General features: G+C 35.4%; 1 protein-coding gene across 1 annotated transcript in view; it reads left to right on the forward strand.

Annotated features, from left to right (window-relative positions):
* mRpL16 (mitochondrial ribosomal protein L16) overlaps positions 1-23,439 on the forward strand; it is a 165,663-nt gene that overhangs the window by 106,000 nt on the left and 36,224 nt on the right. Inside the window, exon 5 of the mRNA XM_089086145.1 lies at positions 6,144-6,254. Within this exon, the coding sequence (XP_088942271.1) occupies positions 6,144-6,254 (111 nt within the window). The remainder of the gene's footprint in view (positions 1-6,143; positions 6,255-23,439) is intronic.

Below are 23,439 nucleotides of genomic sequence, written 5' to 3' on the forward strand. Positions count from 1 at the left end.
AAATAATTGAAACAAAATTTGCATATTAATTTTACTTTTATTTGGTTAAATGGCTTTCTCGAAACTTGTTGAATTTTATTTACGAACGTTTTTATTAGTAATAAATATACGTAACTTACGTATCGAACTTCTATATTCATATATTTTTAATACGTATTAGGGGGTCCGCCCCATAGTCAATACCTTGCTTTTTACGCTGAAGTTTGAATTTTGTTCCCATTCTTTAAAAATGATCGCTTAATCACACAGGCCGTTAATTAGAATAAATTGCTCTTATGAAAGTACTAAAAAATCTTCGGCTAAAGAGTGAGGCACTGACTAGAAGGTGAACCCAATCATATAGCTAATATTTTTTAGTTCGTTTTAAGTTTTGATGTTGCTCCTTACTTTCAGTTGGAAAACTTGTTTTTTTATATTTAATTTCTGATTTTTTTTTTAATAAGGATGGGAAATCCAGTGCCCCCTTCATAGCAATGTCCCTTCCCCCATGAAAACTTCCTTCATGGAAAGATCCTCCCATATAACCCTCGACCCACCCCCACCCCCCACTACCAGAAAAATTCCCCCTGAAAACGTCTGTATACTTCCCAATAACCAAGATTATATGTTAACATTGGGTAAAGTTCATAACTTTCAGCCCTCCCCCTGGGGGCTTTGAGGGATTAAGTCATCCTAAAAGAAAAAGTTATAATCTTTTCAACCATGCTGAACAAAATGGCAAACTCAAAATTTTGATCGGGTAACTTTGAGAAAAAAAATGAGCGTGGGAGGGGGCCTAGTTGCCCTCCATTTTTTTGGTCGCTTAGAAAGGGCACTGGAACTTTTAGTTTTCATTCGAATGAACCCTCCCATGATATTCTAGGACCACTGGGGCGATAAGATCACCCCTGGGAAAAAGAAAGAAAAAAAAATAAATAAACCCGCATCTGTGATCTTTCTTCTGGCAAAAAATGGAAAATTCCACATTTTTGTAGACAGGAGCTTGAAACCTCTACAGCAGGGTTTTATGATACGTTGAATCTAACGACTTAATTTTCATCGGGGCTCTATAGTCTTTTTAGGGTCTTTCCCCCTTTTTTCTAAAGTTTGCCAAATTTTCCTAGCAAAACCTTTGATGGGTAGGTCTAAACTTGATGAAACATGTATAATTGACATTAAAATTAAAATATTATTCTATTGATTAATATATTTGTATCAAAATTCCGTTTTTTAGAGTTTCGGTTACTATTGAGCCTGGTCGCTCCTTACTTATGGTTTACTACCACGAACTGTTTGAAATCAGAATTGGTTCTCATAAAAAAATGTTCACTTTGAAAAAAAAGACAATAGGTTGAGCATAGGACAACTTTTCTATTATCCTGGAAAAAAATTGGCAATTAAGGAATGGTTTTGCAATTCTTTTTATTTTATTTTTTTTAGAACTATCGGGAATTTGAAAGGTTGTGACGACTTTTGTCCTTATTAAATAGCTTAGAAAGGTACTTTCTTGGGAATATTGATAAACCATTCCCCAAGAACTCATTACCAATAAAATAAAAAATTCTTCAACTTCCAATGAAATCAAATCCAGAAGAATTCTTTTTGAAAGGATTTCTTCTAGTTCTTTCTCTAGAGTTGGTTTATAGTAAATTGGTTTATAGTAAAATAAGAAATCCACTTCTCTGAGTAAATACTGTCTGAAATCACCAATGTAGGTCCAACTGATGTTTCGAGTAATCCTTTCAACTACGCCTGAAAATAATCCTCAATTCGCTGGACAAGAACCGTTTCTGTTAAATCCTTCTTTCCGCTTCGTATCGTTTCACGGACTATTCGCCATATTTTTAATTGGTTGTTTTTGACAATTTTGAAATGCATTCTACAATAATTCTTCCTCGCCTTTCTAAGAATTTTATCTAAAGCTACATTGTAGGTTTGAAATGTTCAAAAAGTACTTACTTTTACATTCTCAAAGTTTGGTATGCATTATGAATAAAAGATCTAAAGCCGAAATGGCCTACCACGACAAAACCGAAGGAGGACATCTTGAGGAACAACAGATCTATTGCCAGTAGAGAGAAAAAGAGGAATAATCACACGAATATATCGCCTGTTAGAAAAAGGAAGAATTATAAAATTAGAAAAAGAAAAAAGAAACGATCAAACCAATATATACAATACATATCCAATTATATATATTCCCAAACCAGTATATATCCTACTTCCGTAGTTTTTTCATGGAATAGCAATTGTATAAATTGGTATGATTTTTTTTTATTCTTTTTTATCTAATTTATTTTTATTCCTTTTTTAAGTTACTATTATTAAACTTCTCTCTCAGCGGTAAAAAAAAATTGTATACAGTTGACAATATTCATATTCATGCGATTGTTTTTCTTCCTTCTGGTCATAGACCTTTGGTTTTTCAAATATTCGTCTAGATAATACATACCCGTACTTGCATATTATCCAGATTTTTGGAGGTGACCGTACTTGCACATTTCCTTTCGATGATAGAATTCTTTGACTATAGATTGAATAAAGTAGGCCCTTAAAATAATGTAAGCTAATCCTTGTTATTGAAAATTCTTTAGTAGTGTTTTGCTTTCTATACGGTAAAAGCATGCCTTGTCTTTAGCAAATATGCCCTCGTCTTTCTGATCTCCTGATGAAAGTTCTCCTTGTCTTCTGTTTTTGGGTGCGTCTTATCTAAGGGCTACCCGCTTTGAAATCTTTGAAACGCTACCTGAGGTTCAGCCCGCTACAAAACAGAAAATTTACCACAGTAGCGTTATTATAGCATTAGGCCTACTCTCCTCAATAGCATTATTAGTAGCATCACTTGCCTCAATAGCGTTATCAGTAGCATCACTTACCTCAGTGTCGTTTCTAGTAGCGTCACTTACCTCAGTAGCGTTATTAGTAGCATCACTTACCTGAATAGCGTTATTAGTAGCATCAAACAACAAAAGCAAGAAGAACAATTGGGAAATCTTTTTGCAAGACAGTGGAAATAATTTGAGTGCATATTTCTGCCCTATGTCCAAGGGCCGTCCTCAGCAAGACAAAAATATATAAAAGAAAAAATACTCACAACAACATGCGATCAACAAAACAATTTTTTTTTTTTTTTTTTTGAGTCCTGGTTGAACTTCGCTGAAGTAAGGATGCTAGGAATGCTTTGAAAAAAAAATTAATTATTGGTTTTATTGATCGCATGATCGTAATTTTTTTTTTTTTTTTTTTTTTTTTTTTTTTTTTTTTTTTTAGAGTCGTGGTTGAACTTCACTGAAGTAAGGATGCTAGGACTGCTTTGAAAAAAAAATTTAATTTTTGGTTTGATTGGCCGCATGTTGTTGTGAATCTTTTTTCTTTTATATATTTTTGTCTTGCTGAGGGCAGCCCTTGGATATAGGGCAGACATATTCATTCAAATTATCTCCACTGTCTTGCAAAAAGATTTCCCTATTGTTCTTCGTGCTTTTGTTGTTTGTTATGGAAAGGCAGTGTGGTCTTCGTTGCTATTAGTAGCATCACTTACCTCAGTAGTGTTATTAGTAAGAACAACGAAGCAGGAGAAGAGTTAATGCAATTTTTTTTTTTTTTTTTTTTTTTTGCTTTTTTTTTCAGTCGGGAAAACTTTAGAAGAATAAGATGATAAGTGATAAAATATAAGATGATATGGTCAATATAAGATGATAAGTTTAAACTGATTTTAGAGAGCATATTTGAGTGTTCATTTAAATTATTAAACCAGTAAATTCCCTAATTTTTGATAATAACTTTGGAGATGTCAATCGAATTGAATTTTGGCTGAATAAAGCTACTTAATTCGAAATTGGCGTTTTATCATTGCGAATGTGGCTTCAAAGATGTAAATTTTGAAGTGTCACCAAACCCGTTCATTCCAAGGACTTCGAGCTCTAAAGAAACCAGAAAAAAGTATTTATTCCCCTGCAATCATTTTAAATCTATTGATACCTGAAAACCTTTGTTTTCTAAGAATAATCTTTTGGTTGTTTCAAAATTATCAAGTTTTTATGGCAGCATCAAATTTTCGTCTGTATTGCCACGATGAACCGCAAAAAATAAATAATCTTATCATTTATATTTGGTGTTTTATTTTGAACGAGGTGTGTTAAGGAAGGAGTTCAATGTTGAGTGGTAAGTTAGTTGTAGCAGGGTATATGATGTTGTAGTTGTGTTTTGTTTTTAAACCCCCTCTGAGGTTGATGTTAAGTATTAATTTGTTTGTCGATTTGTTTGGTTATCCCTCCTCCATATCATACTGTGGCATTTAGAGGGGATGTGTTAATGTTAAGTATTTTGCACTGTATAAAGATAATTAGGTGTAAGTTTACCGCAGATGATTTCTGGCTCTTCATTCTCGGTGCGAACAAACAGCTCCTCCCACATACTCTTTCATTAGCGCGTACAAACAACTCCTCTCCTTTGATCTGCCATCAGCGGTCACCCTGGAACGCCTATTTTGGCAGAAACTTTCTCAAAATGCCTTTGTAACCAACTCGAGACTTCGAAACCTACTTTTAATTCCTAAAAACATCTAACAATAACATAGCACTACTAATTACCGATTTTCATATATGTATTGGAATAAATTAATTTAAAATTAGTTTCTTTAAAATTTAGTCTTCCAACGTTGAAGCCAAGTTTAGCGTTCAAGAGAAATCTGACTTGTCTACCCGTGAAAAGATCTAATGTCGGTTATGTTTTTACGTTCTCCGGAGCACTCGCACCTCGGTCCGGGTTTTTATAATGGGTGTGATAGGGGACGATCATACTGTCTAGTGTTTATATGCTGTGGTTTTTTGTTAATAATTGATATTAAATATATATAAAAAAATTATTTAAAGTTGGCCATATTCTCCGTCCGTAAAAGTTCAAACATTAACAGTCCTTGGATTCCCAAGGCAGCTACATCTTCTTAACTGTTTGGTAAAGTGATTTGAAATAAGCAATTAAAATAAAGTAGGCAATTTTTAAAGCATGTAAATAGTGTTAAATATTTGGGCCTTAGTCTTGATTTTAATTTAAGTTGGAAATCACATTGTGATCTTGTGGCAGTTAAGATTTCAAGAGGGTTGGGTGTGATAAGAAGACTGAAAAATCAACTACCGTCAAATGTTTAACTTTCACTTTATCTTTCTATTGTTGACCCTTATTCATCGTATGGTTGCATGCTATGGACTAGTAGTTTTATTTCAAGTTTTAGAAAGTTCCAAATTTTACAGAATAAAATAGTTCGTATTTTAGATTAATATATTCAGTTTGAAAATAGCTTTATAAGTTTGAAAATTTTAAATATTTATCAGTCACGGGATTACCAGTTAGCAATTTTATTTATCAATGTTTGAATAAGTGTTCACCGGAGGTATTTTGGGAAATTTTTAAAGCTAACTCATCTTATCACTGTTATGAGACTAGAAATGCAAATGACCTTGCATCGGAGCTCCGGAATACTCATCGTGCTGTGTTTCTGCCTCGTTTTGCGGGACCGGTGGTGTGGAAGTCCCTCCCGGATACTATTAGACAAGCTGATAATGTAAGCCAGCTCAAGAGTAGATTGAAGCGTTACCTTTTGGGTTATAATCTGAATGATTAGAATTTTGAATTTGATTAATGTTTGGTATGAAAATTGTTTGGACAGATAATGGTCGCATTTTCGCGAAATTACCCAGCCAAAGCGCACGGAGTCGGCTCTATAGCCTAACTGATACTTATTGATTTTGTCATAGTTGATTTATTTAGATGTATCTTTTTTTTTTTTCTTTTTTTTTTTCTTTTTTTTTTTGAGTGGATGTTTTAAGGATGATGTGTGATATTTCTCGCTTGCGATTTCTAGAGTGTAATCCTTTTAGAGTAGGAGATGTTCTTTATGTTGATTTAGTTCAAGTGCTGATTTTTCTCCGTAAAGAGATAGTTTTTATGTGGATGTAGAGCTTTATAATAATGAATTTGCAGCCATCGTAAACAAACCTTCGGGTTTTTGTAGATGGCCGCTGTAAATTTTTTTTTTCTTTTTATGCTAAATATATTAATTTGAATTTGATTTGAATTGAAATAATTAAATTTAACTTTCTTTGGCCTTGGTAGTTTAAATATTGTTGAAATTTGTTACTTTTTTAAATCGATAATTCTTTAAGGGTCAGGGAAAGCGAATGGGCGGTGGAAAAGGAGCCATTTCAGAATACTGTCATCCAATCAGAAGTGGAAGAGTTATCATTGAAGTTGCAGGACGTTGCGAGTTTGAAGAGGTTAGTTTTAATTTTATTATTTTCATTTTAATACTATTATAGGTCTCATTAATGATTTTATTATTAGTATAAACCGATTCAATAAAAATCACAATAAAAATCATGAATTTCGATGAAATAATTAATACTCATATGTACCTCTGCTTCTTCCCCAGAAGTCAATGCCTTAAATTGGTTGGATGTAAAGTTGAGCTAAGTTTTAATTAATTTGAAGGTCTTTATGATTGGCCTAGTGTCCTTTCTGAGATTCCTTTGATTGACCTTGGACGTGGATATCCTTACGTGATGTGTTTATTTGGCGACTTACTCACTCACTATATGATGTATAGTATTTACACGACTTCATCAATGCTGTAATTTGTAGCTAAAGGTGCGCACATTTTCAGGTCTGTCGGAAAAACTTATTTTCGAGTTTTTAATACTGGTATTCAAATAAGAATCCCGATTTATAAAAGCTCTTTTTAATTTTTGCTACAGTAGTCTGTTACTTATTTTTTCGTTTTGCCTTTATACTGTAAAATGTTATTAGAATATTAGAATATTAGTTATTAGAATAAAAAACGAGAACAATCATTCAAACTGATGATGACTAATGTGAATAATTTCTCTCGAATTAACTCCTTCATGTATATACCATAGGTTCTCTCATACAGTGGATTTCGATTCAAGGCTATTGAGTGATTTTGAGGTTTCAGCTATGGAGCTTGCCATTTTTATGTCTTTTTTATTCATTAAATATTCAATTCTACATCTATAAAAGGGCGATTAAGAGTGAGGTCTTCTGACATGATGCTATGGATCAGATCAATAAGAATAGAAGCTTTTGATGCCGCTGTGAATCAAACAACTTGAAATAATAATTAAACGCAGGATTTTTTTTTATATGGTACAAAAACCATTGCAAAAAAAAAAAAAAAAAATTATAGAGACTGGCCACTGGCTCTGCACAAACGCAAAGCATAACTGAGCTCAGAGTAAGCAGGTATCTAGAAGCAAGCCTGGGATTTTAATTTAGTAATTAAAAACATTTGCTAGAGAAAAATGTTGAACCAAACCTCAGCATATGATTCGATACGTTTTCTTTTCTTAGTATCCAACAACTAAAACTAATTCCGATCTATGTTAAACAAAGATTGAAATTTTTATGCTACTCAATGTACAGAATCAAGGACACAAAAACTTAAGTTGAAGCTTGCAAACAAGTTGATTCTAGTGTTTTCAAGTACGACGCATATCCAAGGCTAGGTGAACCAACAAGTACAAGAACTCCGACGTGTGCAACTGTGCATTGTGAGATGCATCATGTCGTTTTGGACACTGCTTTCTCGCTTGATCTGGCTTTTTTTTAAGTACTAGCGGCGACGCCTGTCGGTCAATATGCATGAAAAAACGTAGTGAATACTCTTTTGTAAGGATTTGAAAAAAAAATTTCCCTCCTTTCCTCGGCACAAGATTTGAAGTCGCCTTGCCCCCTACCCAATAAAACTGTGCCTGGAAGTTCCAACTCAATCCCTAAGCTGTGGAACAAAACAGGATAGGCTTACTAAAACTATAGCTTTTGATATCAAAAGAAAACTTGGAAACACTCACTTCAAAAAGAAACGATCCTCTCTCCATCCTCCTTTAATCAAATTTTTTATCCAGATTCATGCATAAAATAGTCTACTAACAATGTTACAAATGAAAGTTTCACCAAAACATCCATATATTCTGAAAAAAAAGCTGGACTCGAACCCATGACCTTGAGGCTGGAAATATTATGCTAAGAACAAGCTGCTCTTGGTTAGTGTTATACACCTTTGCTTCAGCAATATCCACAAACAACCGGGTTCCCCTTGACAAGTGTTGTCTACCCTTACTTTCATTTTCAACTATATATAATACAGTATAATAGTTACTGATGACTACTTCCTAAATGTACTGCTAATTTTGGTTTATTTTTATTATTTTATCAATGTGTGCGCTATATCTTTATGTTTATTGTAATTTTTTATTTATATTATTTAATAAGCTAAAGACTTTTCCTGTAAAAATAGTTTCCCCGAAGTCAGATTCTGAAATGTTTGAACAAAAAGATAAAATTTGTATTCAGAGAGAAAAATGCGACTTATCCTTTAACGCTGGAGATTTAGGATAAGTATTGGAAACTTGTACCGCTGATAATTTTAATATTTTATTTCTTGAGGTCAATATGGAAATTCCTTTCCAGAATAAGTCTTTTTTTTCTTCAATTTATTGCTATTTCCTAACTTTTGAACAGGATTTTCCCTTAGAGGAAAAAGGATATTGGAAATTGTTTATGAGATTATAATGGAAGAAAGTGCTTGCTCTGAATAAAAGTAACACTTGGGATATCCTGAGGTGACGTTTAGCTCTTAGCACTTTTTCTGGAGTGTTAGATTCCCCCTTTAGTTTTCGGAGAGAAATAAGAACCTTTTCATTTCAGGCTCTTTATTCCTCTTTATGGTCAAGCTTTGATAATACATGATTTACCTTTGGGAGGAGGGAGGGCATAATTTTTCAGGAAGTCTTGTAACATAAAATTTGGGAATTTTCCTCGAAAGGAATGATGTCTTTTCAGCCTTCAAGACTTTGAATAGATTTAGAAATTTAGTTTCAATATGACTTAACTTACATTAGATCCTGCTGTCTCTCCAAAGGCACCTAGGGCATCTGAGAAGAGTCGCCAATCTTTGTTCTGGTGTGCCGTAGCCCACACGTCTTTCCACTCTGGTTGCAGAGATTCTTGGAAATTGGTATAGCTATTTACAAGGAGAATCTTCGGCCTTCTTTTTAGCCTAGATCTGACTAGGAGGGCAGCTTTGGGATGCCGACTCTCAGGTATTCAGATGGTCTGGCTTATTTTCCTGCAAAATTACTTCATTAGAAGTCCCTCCCTCCCGCGGAAATTCCCGCCCCCGAAAAAATCCCGCTGGAAAGTTCTCCCCAAATGTAAAATTGAGCAGCCAAAGAGAAATTAAGACCAATAAAAGGAACGAAGAAAATTTTATAGTTATACATGACCTATTCTGAAGGAGGGGATGTAGGTAATTGTTTAGGCAGGGGATTTAGAGTAAGCCTGAATAAAGGTGCTGCTGGGTTTCCCTTTCTGGGTTTAGCCTTTTTTGCTGCTGAAAACTGTTTCTATCATTTTTTTTAAAGCTTCGTTTAACTAAAACAATTTGCTTCTTATTTCATAAAACTATATGCAATAATTTGTAAGTGTGTATCAGCTATTATGAAGGAGGGCTGCTGGATCATTTTATCGGCGGGGGGCGGGGGGATGCTTCAAACAGTGTATTTTAATGTGAATACATCTTAAGCATCATTGAGCCTTCAAATAAATATAGGACTAGTTATAAGGAAGGGGGAAGGTAAAAATTTTATATCTAATCCCTCTTGATTTCTGGGAATATTTCGGGTCCACCTCTTTATTATAAAAGTAAAGAGTAGGCTAACGTTAATTCCTACAACGAGTAGAATTTATTCTGTTTAGGAAGGGAACTATCCCCTCCTACCCCCCCCCCCCTCCTTCGTGCTCGTAGGAACTTCAGAGGATGCTCTTTCGATCGGAAATTGAGAGTTCTAGTGCCTTTCTTAAAATTCAAAAGGGATTGGAGAGCAAGCAGCCCCTTTCTTAGCACCTATTTTGATATCAGGTCCTTTTATAACCCTTGGGACATCTTTTTGATATTTCGATTTGCCCATTTTTTCGCAAGAGTTCAAAATATCAATAAATTTGCATCTGAGGATAACATAACCCTCAGAACCCCTGGGATAAGGGCAGTAAATTATGTGCACTGTCAATTATTTATATATATATATATATATATATATATATATATATATATATATATATATATATATATATATATATATATATATATATATATATGTGTGTGTTATAGTGGAAAAGGGTGGAGGGGCATGTCTGACCTTGTGAGTCCAGTGGCGTGGAACTTTCATGGATTATTTTCTTTGTCAAAAATATCATCCAAAATTTTGCTATGGGCCACAAAATAAGCCACAATTTTTTTACCTGGTCAACTTGAGACTTACTGCCGTAATTCATTCGTCCAACGGGACAAAAGTACTGAAAGCTATTCAAAGGATTATTGGTTTTGGAATTGATCCCTTTTGTAATAAAGAGGGCTCAAAAAAGAGCCTAGCTTTTTCGATTGGCCTGAAACTTGCATGAAACTTTGGGCTAAGGCGACCCCAATGCAGAGGTAAAATAAGAAAATAGCATTGCTTCCCCCTAAAATTCAGTCCAAACAAGGGCCAGAAGAGTGCTAAAAACTTTTCCCTGTCCACTTTAAATGTAAGTGCTATTTTAGAAAATTGGGAGGGGGATCATTGGATTGAAAATTGAAAGTTCTTGTGTCTTTTTTAAAGGCCAAAAGCTAATGGAGGGCAATCAGCCTCCCCCTCTGTTCCTTTTCTGCTAGCCGGCCCTCCTCTGACCTTTATGACGTCAAATCAAATTTGAGATATCTGTTTTGTTCAAAAACCTTGATGTGTGTAATCGATATGCCTTTGGGGTTGATATAACCCCCCCCCCACAGCCCCAATGTTAAACTTTGTCTTGCCCTGCTCTGATAATTCAAACACGAAAAAGTATTAAAATAAAATGCAAAAATAAATACTATAAGTTCAGTTACACGGGGGTCCAATTGCGAGGGGATTCAGTTGCACTGGGGTTCAGTTGCACGGGGCTTCAGATACAGGGGTTCAATTGCTTGGGGTTCAGATACACGGTTGTTCAGTTGCAGTGGAACCAGTTATTTGGTGCCAAAGATCGTTGTTACATATTAAGAAGTGACGCAGGGAGATACCTTAGTCTAGCATTATCTAGTCTCTTGGTGTCATTAGTCGGCTTGTATGTTGAAGCCTATTACTAAAATATATGTCACCCACAAATAAACTTTGCGAACAATAAAAAAAATGCTAAATTATTTTTTAGCATTTTAACGGTGCTGTATCTATTAATCCCAAAAAAATTAGAGCTGTTTTTTTTATTAATTTAGTACTTTAAGATCTGTAAAATTCACACTCTGAAATTAGACTAGGAAATATTTCAACACAGAAAAAGCGAATTTTTCAAAAAAAATTTTCAACGCCTTTCTTTTTTCAACGCCGATGATTTGAAACGAAGCTTGAGATTGGTCTTGGAAACTCTTATAATTATAATCTTTGATTTTTTAACTAAAAATTTTGAATTATATTTTAAGAGCAAATATTAAACTTCTCAAATAGTTTCTGTTTCCCATGCTTTTGAACTGGATTTTCTCCCAGAGAAAGAAGATTATTTGGAAGTTGTTTCAACTTAATGAACAGGGACAGTTTTACTATGAGTAGAAGTGGGACCTTAAGGATCTTAATCCTCAGGGGACATATAGCATCTATGACTTTTCTGAATAGTTCGTTTTTCCCTTATGGCTGTAAAAGGAGATTACGAACCTTTTCATTTCTGTCTGTTTTTTCCTCATTCTCTCACACAATTCCTGCTAAATAGAATATTTACTTTTTGTAAAGTAAACAAATAATGGTGCTATTAATTTTTTATTTCCCGAAGAGTGATTGCTAATTCACAACCACCTAATGTGTGTTAATTCTAAATCCCACACGTTTTTGACACATATTTTGTTTTCTCTAGCTTAGGGGGATTTCTCCAATTTGGAAAATTTTATGCTTCTATCATAAGAGACGCAGTAGCACTGCCTAAGTAAAGCTCGATATAGCTTCAGTGCATTTTTTTTTCCAAGACCACTTCGTATGGAAGGAGGTGTCATTGAAACTTCAGATAAGGTTCATTCGATTGGAAATTGAAAGTTCTAGTGTCCTATATAAGTAGCAAAAGTGATTTGAGGGCCATCCCTCACTCATCGGCCTTTTTTGCTGTCCTCCCCACATAGACAATAAATCAGAATTTTTAAATAGCCATTTCGTCCTAAATAGTCGAAAAGTGTACTAGCTGCGCCTTTGGGGATGACATGATCCCCTGGGGCAACGGCCGTAAGCTATGCAAAGTGCTCATTGTTTGCACATATTGGGAAACAGGGTCATGTTTTATCCTGGGTCTCTAAAAAGGCTGACACTTTGGGGCAATGTTGAGGAGGGTGTGGAACTAAATCAAAAGTATCCAAGGTTTTCAAAAGTACCCATCTAGGGTATCTCAGGAACGGCTAACGGTAATAAGTTGAAAGCTTCAAGGCATGTTGAGGCGGATGTTGAACTAAATCAAAACACCTTATATGCATGCCGGTTGCGAAAAGGGCGTGTTAGCAATGTCTCAGGAATCGCTGAGAGTATTAAGTTGAAACTTCTAAGGCTACAACTATTACTACTACTTCAACTATCTCTGCTACTACTGCTATCTCTACTCCTGCTACTAATACTACTACCATTGTGACTGCGATTGCGACTACTTGTGACTGCGACGACAACTATTTGCGACTGTGACAAAGACTACTTGCGAATGTGAGTACGAGTGAATATGGTCAAATAATAATTAAAACGTAAAATGACCGTAAATCACTATTAGAAAATAAATGAAACCCAATACGAGCAGAAATTACAATAAATTATCAAGTCAAACTAAAAGTATAGAAATTACCACAAACAGGAGTACGACTAACGTCCTTATTCTTTCTAAAGACCTAAATATCATTTGCACGTTGCTGAAAACAAAATACATTTAAACGTTTTCTATTTCGTAACGTTCATACATCGAATATTGTTGAGACATTCTGGAATAAATATTTGTATATATTAATTTATCAATCTATTACATTCACTTGTTCTTTTCAGTAATGTTGTTTGTTTGTTATTATTTTTATGTTAAAAATTAAAAGAAGTAGCTTGAAATAAAATGAAATCACTAAACCGCAATTGATGATTTTTCTTTAGAAGGCATTTAGGGGTGTTATTCCTGATCCTCTTTGTGGTAATTTCTGTTCCTTTTTAGTACAGCATAAGATACTAGTCAGTTTCATCAACTTCAATGCGATACTAACTAATATAAAAAAAAAAAAGAATAAATGAACCAAATAAAAAACCAGGTTTTTTCAACAATATCTTTTCTATAACACAACCATACCACAACACCCCTACCTCCTATCTCCCTTCTTCCCTGCCACCCCAACGCATTTCCTCCCTGCCATCCCACTGCCCTTCCTCCCTGCCACCCCACCACCTTTCCTTCCTGTCACCCTATCTCCATACCGCTCTTCCTCCGTACTACCCTTGGTCATATCAAGCCATCCAAGTCAACATTCAAAACAGTCATCCTCCCGCTCCCTACCAACAAAACTCAAGTTACCCCTCATTTGATAAATACTCACTTACTCTTTCGTTAAAAACTAAAAGATGTTCAGCAGCCCTGATGCACATCGGTAACGAATTCCACGCAAAAGTTCCAAGAAACTTATAGGCCAGATTATTGGTGCACTGGAAAACGAAAACCGTAGCTTCATAATAATGTAGTCCACTAACGTTAGGCAATCCCAAAGACCTCAAAGAATAACGTGTATCATCCACTTCTTTAATATGCTTACCTATAATCGTTACTGCTTTTTGTTTTGCAGAATTTGTACTCTTTTGAAATTACCGTAAAAATTGCTGCTTGGGAAGAGACAGCCATAAGAGACATAAAGGTGAATATTTGAGTGATAATCATCAGTAGAGTTCTTTTTGACAAAAAATGCTGCAGCCTTTGTATCGTTCCAACTTCTGTGGCAATCTTGGAAGAAATAGCATCACTATGGTACCTCTATGACATATTAGAATCAACGAAATACCCTAAGTGTCACAGTCAATTCACTTGGTGCACGGGCTTTCCAGATAGCTTAGCAGAACCACTAGCATCAACAGGCTTTCCAGATAGCTTAGAAGAATTACTAGCATCAAAGGGTGTTCCTGCTCTGCAGAAGGTCATGAGGAAAGTCTTATTCACGTTGATGCAGAGTAAACTAAGGTTAATAACAACTTCTCGCCTTCTCAACGCTTCATTATCTTTTAGCACAAGCTCAATCAATAGACTTCGCGTATATTGTTTGTATTGTGTGATGAACAAAAGCAGTATAACAAATATCTTGAAGATAAAATCTCATGATGCCGACTTATATCATATACAGCAAAGAACCCAGAACGGAGCCCTGCGGCACTGTGCGTTTTAATAGATACGAGGATGAAACAACATCATTTAATACTACTTGCATTGATCTTCCATGAAGGTAACTTTTGAGCCACTGCAATGGAGCACCCTGAATTCCTAAACACTTAAGTCGATCCAGCAAAATCCGGAAATCTACGGTATCAAACGCCTTTGTTATGTGTATGAAATTTACATTGGTGAATATATGTTATCCAGTGCACTTCTCATAAAATCAATCTGGTGTTTCAAGGCATGAGTTGTGGCGTTGCTCTTACGGAACCCAAATTGGGTTTTGCTTAGTAAGCCACTCGTCTGAAGAAAATAATAACAGTGTTTAAAGGCGTTGCGGAAACAGTTGTTTAAATTAGTAGCAACAGGATTCTGATTTCTGAGGGAAAGTTTTGATATTTATTGGGGTGTTAACTAAGGTCTCAAAAAAGGAGTGACCTAACAACAATTGGTTTGTACATGGTGCGTGCGAAAAATTAATCCTGTGAGGAGGCATACACTCATTATCATCCTTGAAAAGAAAATTAAAAAAAAATAAAAAAAAGTGAAGAAAATAACAAGGTGAAACTCAGCAAAGGGAAGAAAAACTTTGATAGTTCTTCATCAATTATTTGCTAGATGTTGGTTTCGATAAGTTGCTTTTCTTGATGAAATTAATCAGTTTTAGTCAAATTTGATTATCAAAAAAGGGCAGTTTTCACCCAAATATCTCGACTTTCGCGCATTTTAGCGCGTTTTCAAGACATTTATTTCGGAATGAGTGTTATAGAACAATCCTTAAGTGGGAAATATCCCCCCATCCTCTAGTATGACTAAGATACAGTTTTTTTCTTTTGTTCTAAAGATATCCTTCATAAAAATGAAAATTGAATTCATCCTAAGTATGACAAAAATAAAACTTCGAAAGCGAATTCTCGATTTCCTGAATGTTCCCTAGAGTGAGATGAAAATAAAAAGACTTTTTTTTGTCAAATGAAAGTAAAAAGTGACCTCAATGAACAAAAAATATCCCGTTAATGAAGGGAGCTGTCATATATCATGAAAGTAATCATTTTTGCGATTCTAAGCTGAGCACTGCAAAAACTTAGTTTGTGTGGCACACTGTTTTCTTTGCTTCAACACTAGATAGTTCCATGCGGATTGTTTTCTGAATGTTCTCTTCAATTTAAGATTTTTTTTAAGATCATGGGTGTTTTCAAGAATAAGGTACTCAAGGGTTTAGGTGATTCTTGACAATTTTGATAACTTAACAGTTTGCCAAATTTCGTGGCTATATGACATTAATGGTTGGATTTTTTTAGAGAAATATTGGAATTGTATTTGAGATCCAACTAAAGACCTGACCTTGCCAAAGATCCGAGGAAAAGTAGATTTTTCCTTGGATTTGTTGAGGAACTTATTTTTTGATTACCTTTTTTTTTGCAGAAATAACTATTTCCAAATATTTCTAAAACTTTCGTAATCGAAAATAATTTTCTCTCTGGCTGTCAATGCCGTAGATTCTTTTATCAATTTGCGTGGACCTGCAAAGGGTTGTTTGAAATTGATATTGTTTCAGGTCACTTGACCTGATTGATAAAATCCCCAAGAAAGTAGAGAACTTTTTTCCAGGTTAATCCAATAAGAAATTCTCTTTTATCTGCTTAAATGCATTTGGTAATGTTGATTTTCTTTTTGGAAATAGGGCCGTTTTCATGATTTTTCCCTGGTAACTAAGGTGATAAACTAGTTTTTGTCTGATTATTTTTTTTGCTAATGCAATCTTCCCTGCCGTAGACTTTTAAATTACCAAGAACAGTGAAAATGAAATCTGATTGTTTAAATTGGTTAAGTGGAAATTTACACAACTATAAATATCTTGAAATTAGGAAAATCGGGAATTTGAAGTTTTTGGAAAGAGACATCCGTATACGGTTACATAGTTTTTATTAGTAGCAGGGGCCAAGCCTGAAAAAAAAGAAACGGGGTTGAAAAATCAATAAAAATAAGCTAAAGGCGTATGGCACAAAATATCATAAGAATATGTAGCTTTCCTTTTAAAATGTAGTTGTCTTTGTAAATCAACAGATTGACATGGCAACGCCGACAAAAATATGATACTTCCATAATAACTTCCTAATTTTGAAACTTCATAATTTTGCAAAATTGTTGGAAATTATGGTTTTTAGGTATAAAAAGAAATCCATTCAGATATGAAAAGAGAGAGAGAGACAGAAGAAGAGAGAAATGGAGGGCGAAAAGAGAGGAGGGATCCCTTTTTACAAGAATGATTTGACAGACCCCCAATACCTCTGAGAAAAGATATCCTAAGAATGCATGTTTTCATATCCTGACCTACCCTCAGCCAAGTAAATTCCCAATTTCTCCTCCCTGGCAGTTCAAGCTTTTTGAACTAATTTGGTATATTTTGTGGTATGAATTACGAACCTTGTATTTTCCTATTTTTTTCTAAGATTTACTCTTTCAAGTCATTGTTCGATTATCAAAATTAATTTTTTCTTGAGGAAGGGGGATGTCAAATGGGTCAAAAAGCCTTTTGACTTGAAACGGTTGAAACTTAAATTTGAAGCTCGTTCTCTCTTTCCCTCCCTCCCTCTCTCTCCCTCCGCTATTTCTCTCTCCCTCTCATATCTCTCTCTCCTTTCCCTATCTCTCTCCCTCCTCTATCTCTCTCTCCCTCCCCTATCTCTCTCTCACTCTCCTATCTCTCTCCCTCCCCTATCCTTCTCTCCCTCTCCTGTGTATATCTCTCTCCCTCCCCTATCTCTCCGTCTCGTCTCTTTTTCCTACTCTCCCTCTCTCTCTCTCTCTCTCTCTCTCTCTATCTCTATTTCTCTCTCTCTCTATCTTTCTATCTTTCTCTCTCTATCTCTATTTCTCTCTCTCTATCAATCTCTCTACCTCTCTCTCTCTCTCTCTCTCTCTCTCTCTCTCTCTTTCTCATTCTGTCTTTTTCTTTCCTCTCTGCCGGTGTATATGTAGGACTACTGTAATTAAATTAATCAAAACCATATGAACAAAAAACTTTTACTTTGACTTAGTCCTTCCATGAAACGTGTATTCCATTGATTTCTATTTAACTTAATAACTTGAAACTACATTGTTACATTGCTTACAAAGCTTTTGTTTTTTACATTAAATGATTCTTTTGGGAGAAAGCGGTAGGACCGGACTATGCCCAATTCTTCTTCTCGGACTTTCATTAAATCGCCTAAAAAGATTTACTCTACAGAGTAAAATCTCTTTCTAGTTGTTCAAGCTGTTTCTACCATATCTAATTACAGTCTTATCCATTACTACCTATTTGTTCAATACTACTATATCTAACATCATTTTAATCCACCCAACATTTGCCAAAAAACCCCTTATTAATGAAACTTAAAAAACTGTATTTACGAGCAAATGCGTCTTCTGAGTCGTTCAAACTAAGTGCCGCCATTTCCTACAAATAACCTCTTTGGCCCGGAAATAGACTTTTGTTAATAGCAAATGTACTTTTGGTTTATCTTCCATGTCTTCTATTCTGGAAAGGATTGTTAGTTCTCTCCGTCAGTCACATCAAGGTTTCCACAGAGGAAACAATACTATTCATTTCGCGGATGTAAGCAAAGAGCAGGCTGTTAAAGCAGTTAAGGTTTCTATATCTATAAGAAGATAAGAAAGGGAATTATCTTGACTTTTTGTTTCGCAGAATTTGTACTATTTTGAAATTACCGTAAAAATTGCTGCCCTTCCATTTCATAATTCGTTTCCCGATCTTTTTTTTTTATATCTTCGAGCTATAAATACTGTTTTTAGTCATTTCCCCGTCCTAGGCGAGTGGTTAGCGCGCTAAACTTCAGACCCTTTGTCTGTGAGACCAGGGGTTTGAGTCCTTCTGTCGCTGGTTATTTGGTTTGGACGGAGGCCAGTGACGTGAATCTGGAAGTTCTGCCAGAGTCGACCCAGCGCTAAATCGGTACCTAGAGAAATCTGGGGAAGGTGAACAGTAAGGGTGTGTGAAATCACAGGATGGTTGTCCCCCAACCCCCCATTGCACTTCCTGGCTGATCGGCCATGAAATGGAGATCAGCACCACCGGTAAGGATTTTAACATTCCAATGACGTATTCTTTACCTTTACCCTTTGCCCCGTTTAACCGTAATCGTTTGGCGAAGTCCATTATGGGATTATGTATCCTTTTTATTTAACCAAATCTCAAATGCAATATATATATATATATATATATATATATATATATATATATATATATATATATATATATATATATATATATATATATATATATATATATATATGTATAATAATAACGATTATAATGTATTATAAGCAAAAAAAAAGACTATAAAGCTTAGTTCTTAAATACATTCCGTAAGAAAAATAAAATAAATATAATGTTCGACTACTTGATGACAACGCTTCATTTACATATTTACATAATTGCATGATTGACCTTTTTTCTGTCGTTTTCATGGTACCCGGGCAAACCCAGTTAACACCCACAAAAAGAATTTACCGTAAAATAGAAAGTTGCTGGCACTCGGCGAGAATATGGGCCGCATCCTCAATATCTAGGTTACATCTGGGGCAAGAGTAATCTGCATCTGCATCTGGGGCCACCCTTTTTCTTTCAAATACTCTTTTTCTATTTTTTAGTGGCAGGCGATTCGCTCGGATCTGAAACCAAGTCCTTAATGTCTCCCCCGGTAATCCTAGTTTAAAATAATATTCAAATCGAAGTATCTCTTTTACATGGGAATAAAACTTCAATGTTTCAGATGTTTTAACTGCCTGGGTCCACATTTGGACTTCCTGGCCTTTTATTCTTTCTATAATCATAGCCAAAAACGGCTCACCCTGACCTGAGGGTCCTAGCCCCCATTCCAAATATAGGATAATCCTAATCCATCTAAAACATTTTTTATTTGATACAGCCACGATCTTTTACGTTTCGACCGTAGCATCTTCACATAAGCTGCTTTTGCTAACCTATCTTCTGGCAGACTTAGAACTTTTAGCCAGTACCAGATCATCTGTGCTAATCTACTCATTCTCAGCGAAAATATACCTAGGTATATATATATATATATATATATATATATATATATATATATATATATATATATATATATATATATATATATATATATATATATATATATATATATATATATATATATAATATTTATTCTTAAAAATTACGAAAAATGTTCCTAGTATAACCATATTTACTGTTTCATTTTGTGCTTTCTGTATAAATCTCATAGCTGAAAAGGTCTAAACTAAATAAAACAGTTCGTGGTAACGAACTATAAGTAAGTAGTGACTTGGGCCACAGTACCCAAAACTCCAAAACTGGAATTCTTATAACAATCAGTACATTAAAAGAATTAGCTTTATATGCTGATTTCAAATATATAAGATTCATTAAGTTTAATGTTGCTCATCAAAAGCTACTAGCCTGAGGAAATTTGCCTGATTTTCGAAAAGGAAGAAAACGCCCTCAAAAAGTCAAGGTACCTTAATGGAACTCCCACCATCAGATTGAGCGTTTCAGAGAACCCATCATCTGTAGAGATTTCAAGCTCCCATGTGCAAAAATCTGGAATTTTGGATTTCTTGCAAGAAGAAAGATCACGGATACTTTTTTTTCAGGAATGTTCGTATTGAAACAGTGGCCCTAGAAAATCGGGAGGCAGCTCATCCTAAAGGAAAGTAAAAACTCAGTGCCCTTTTTAAGTGACTAAAAAGATTGGAGTGATCCGGTCAAAATTGTGAGATAGTCGTTTTTTCAACATAATTGAAAGTTCCTATAATTATGCCTCTGGGGGTGACATGACCCCCCACAGCCCTCGGTGAAAGGGCTGTAAGTAATGAAATTTATCCATTTTTATATATATAGTATTTTTATTGGGAGGTATACTGGCATTTGGGGGGGGGGATTTTCCGTGGGGAGGGAAGTTTCCAGAGATGAACTTTCTAGAGGAAACTTTACATGGGTAAATTTACCAGAATTCCTATACGAAATCGTTTTAATTGTCTTGCTTTCTCTTTGGCAACGCAATTTTACGTGAGATGTTCCGGGGAAAATTTTCAGCAGGGTCGGAATTGTCTGGGGGGCTTATCTGTGGGGTGAGGGGAGGGATTCTCCGTGGGAGAAATTCTCCATAGAGAATTTTTTGAGGAAGAAACTTTCCATGGGGGGATTTCCAGAAAAAAATTCTATGGAAAGGGGATTTCCGGCATGGTTGAAAAACGATCAGAAAGTAAATAGTCTTTTCGAAATGAAAGTAAGCTGACGAGACTTTTCCTGGCCTAATCGCTCGAAGTAAATTTCCTGGGACAAATTTTCAGCGAGGATAGAATTGTCGGAGGGCGGATTAAACCTGGGGAAGGGGTATTTTTACGCGGGAGGAAATTTTCGTGGGGATTGGCCCTTGTTTGTTGACAAAGTTTGAATTTTTATCCCCATTCCTTAAGAACGACTCCTGAAACACAGGGGGTGTTTAATTAGATTAAGAAGCTTTTTTAAAGTACTAAAAACCTTATAGTGAAGAGCGAGGTATTGAGAAGGGGGCATCCCCACTCATATACGAATAATTCCTGTTAGTTATGGGTTTTAATGCTGCTCCTTAGTTTCTGTTGAAAAAACTTGTTTTTTTTATATTTAAAATCTGAAAGGAGAGCTAGTATCTCATACAGCAATCAATCAATTTATTTATATTGGAAAAGGTTTAACAAGTTCTGCTAACGGTTCTTCGGCCCAAGTTCTTTGGGGCCTAAAATGCAATTACAAATACAATGACTATTATATTTTTTGTACGGCATGCAGTAATGCATTGGATAGTTTTTTTTTTTAATGAGAAGTTTGTTTATTTATTTATTGTAACCCGTTTGTAAATGAAAAAAAATAGGAAGGAAAAATATAAAAAAAAGAGAGAGAATACACATTAGAATATAGTAAGTCACATCAATAGAAGAAAGTTACAAATAAAAGAACAGAAAAATTAGAGATAACAGAGAAGAGCTGTCTCTACCTTAGATCATGAAGTAAAAAGTAATTAAGGATGAGGACTATAAAATTTAACTAGATTCCCATCTGTAGTTTTGAAAGAAGAGGGTATTGACTGGGATCGGCCGCAGTCACTTTTTCACTGAATGTGTCACTAAAGTCATTTTTTTGCTCATGTTTTGAGCTCTTTTTTTTCAGAGATTTTGTGAACTAACAGAAAGTTGGAAATTTAAGTTCCTAGAAAAGATAAGTTCACTCTTGATAAGCAATTTTCCCATAGCTGCTCATAGGCCTCTGTTCACTGAGCATCCACCCAAATTGACTGCTTTAAAGATGGACACTTTGACCCAGATTATTAAGTTATATCTCCAGTGTGTGCTTCTCTTTTTGTGTTTGGCTGTTGCCTGTACAGGGTACAAATTAAGACCCATAAGTTTAGGGAACGTCAAAACGTAAGAAGGAATAAACATATTTCATTGGATTTATGAGTTTATACATGTTTGCATAAATATATGAGTTGGTGAGAAGGCTTTCTAAATCCATTCTAACGCCTGTTCTTTTTTCAGGTCACTTTGAGTGATGGGTAAAACGAAATTTTCGGAAAACTTTTTTGGTAGGGAAGACGGGATGGGACGCAGAGTGCAAGAATGGTGTGTCAAGAGTAGTGATGGTGATAGTTCATTTTACTGCAAAATATGCAGAAAGACACTCAGCTGCCAAAAAGGGTTCCAAGCTCTTCTTAAACATGCCGCTAAAAAGAAACACAAGATGAAAGCATCTAATGTGCTAAACCCACGTCAACTCTGACTCACTGGATCAAGTTTAACTGAAAACAAGTCACAAGCTGGAAATTCTGTACCAGAGAAGAAGCTTGAGATGTTCTGCGAGAGAGAAGCGGCTTCAAAGGCAGAAATAATATGGGTCTTGAAGACTATAGCCAGTTCTTTTGCTGCATCTTCGTGTGATGGTTTTGCCGATGTCTTTCGAAATATGTTCTCGGGCGCTGTCCCAGAAGGCTTCTCATTAAATGCAAAAAGTGACGTACCTGTTGACAGAGGCAGATTATCCTTATTTTAGGGAAATTTTGGTCGAAGATATCCAGATGTCTGACTTTGTACTGGAATATGACGAGACCACAAACAATGCTGGGGTGAAAGAGCTTCAATTATGGGTCCGGTATTGTTCAAAGGAGCAAAAAGTAGTTATTTCTCGACATCTTAGAACATATTATTTGGGACATGGTACTACTGAGGATCAGAGCAAAAAAGCTCCTCCTGTGTGTAGAAGATGAAGAACTTCCACTTGAGAGACTGTTTGTGCTTACCAGCGATGATCCAGCTGTCAATAAAAAAAGGTGTCGTCAATTGTTGACTTGGAAAAGAAAGAGCGGTATTCAAAAGATCTTTTAAATATCGGTAACGGCAACATCCATGCGGTGCATAATGCATTCCCAAAAGGACTGCAGGAACTCGGGGAGGAATGTTCTGATGTGATAATTGTAGTTTACCATTTCTTCAGTGGAGGGTCTTCTCGTTGTGATGAATTTAGCCAGTATCAGCTCCGCGACATGAGATTGTAAAGCACGTCCCCACTAGGTGGCTTACCATAGCAGAAGCTGCAAACCGCTTGATCGAGCAATGGCCTGCTCGGATATAATATTTTCTGGAAATGGTGTCAAAGAAAAAGAGCTTCAAGCATTTTGTTCAAATCCGAAGTATCTAAAATTTGTCAGTTGGCTATGAAAGCCATCAATGAAAGCTGAAATCGAGATTGTTGTGAGTTATTCAAATAACTTTACTGTAGTCACTGGATTCTTTCAACGACAAGAGCCGTTGATTCCTGTGCTGAATTTTGAGTTGCGTCGCTTACGCATAGTTCTTCTCGGACAGATGATTTCAACCATCACTTCGCTGTGGGGTTTGAAAGCGTAGACATAGCTGCAGCACTATATCTAGAGCAACCTTTGTGTAATGAGTGGATCCTGGCAGCTCTTGCTTCTTCGAATGCGA

This window comes from Artemia sp. Qi Xiang Cuo, chromosome 3 (genome assembly GCF_049724085.1).
Source record: "Artemia sp. Qi Xiang Cuo chromosome 3, ASM4972408v1, whole genome shotgun sequence".
In the NCBI taxonomy this organism is placed as follows: Eukaryota; Metazoa; Arthropoda; class Branchiopoda; order Anostraca; family Artemiidae; genus Artemia; species Artemia sp. Qi Xiang Cuo.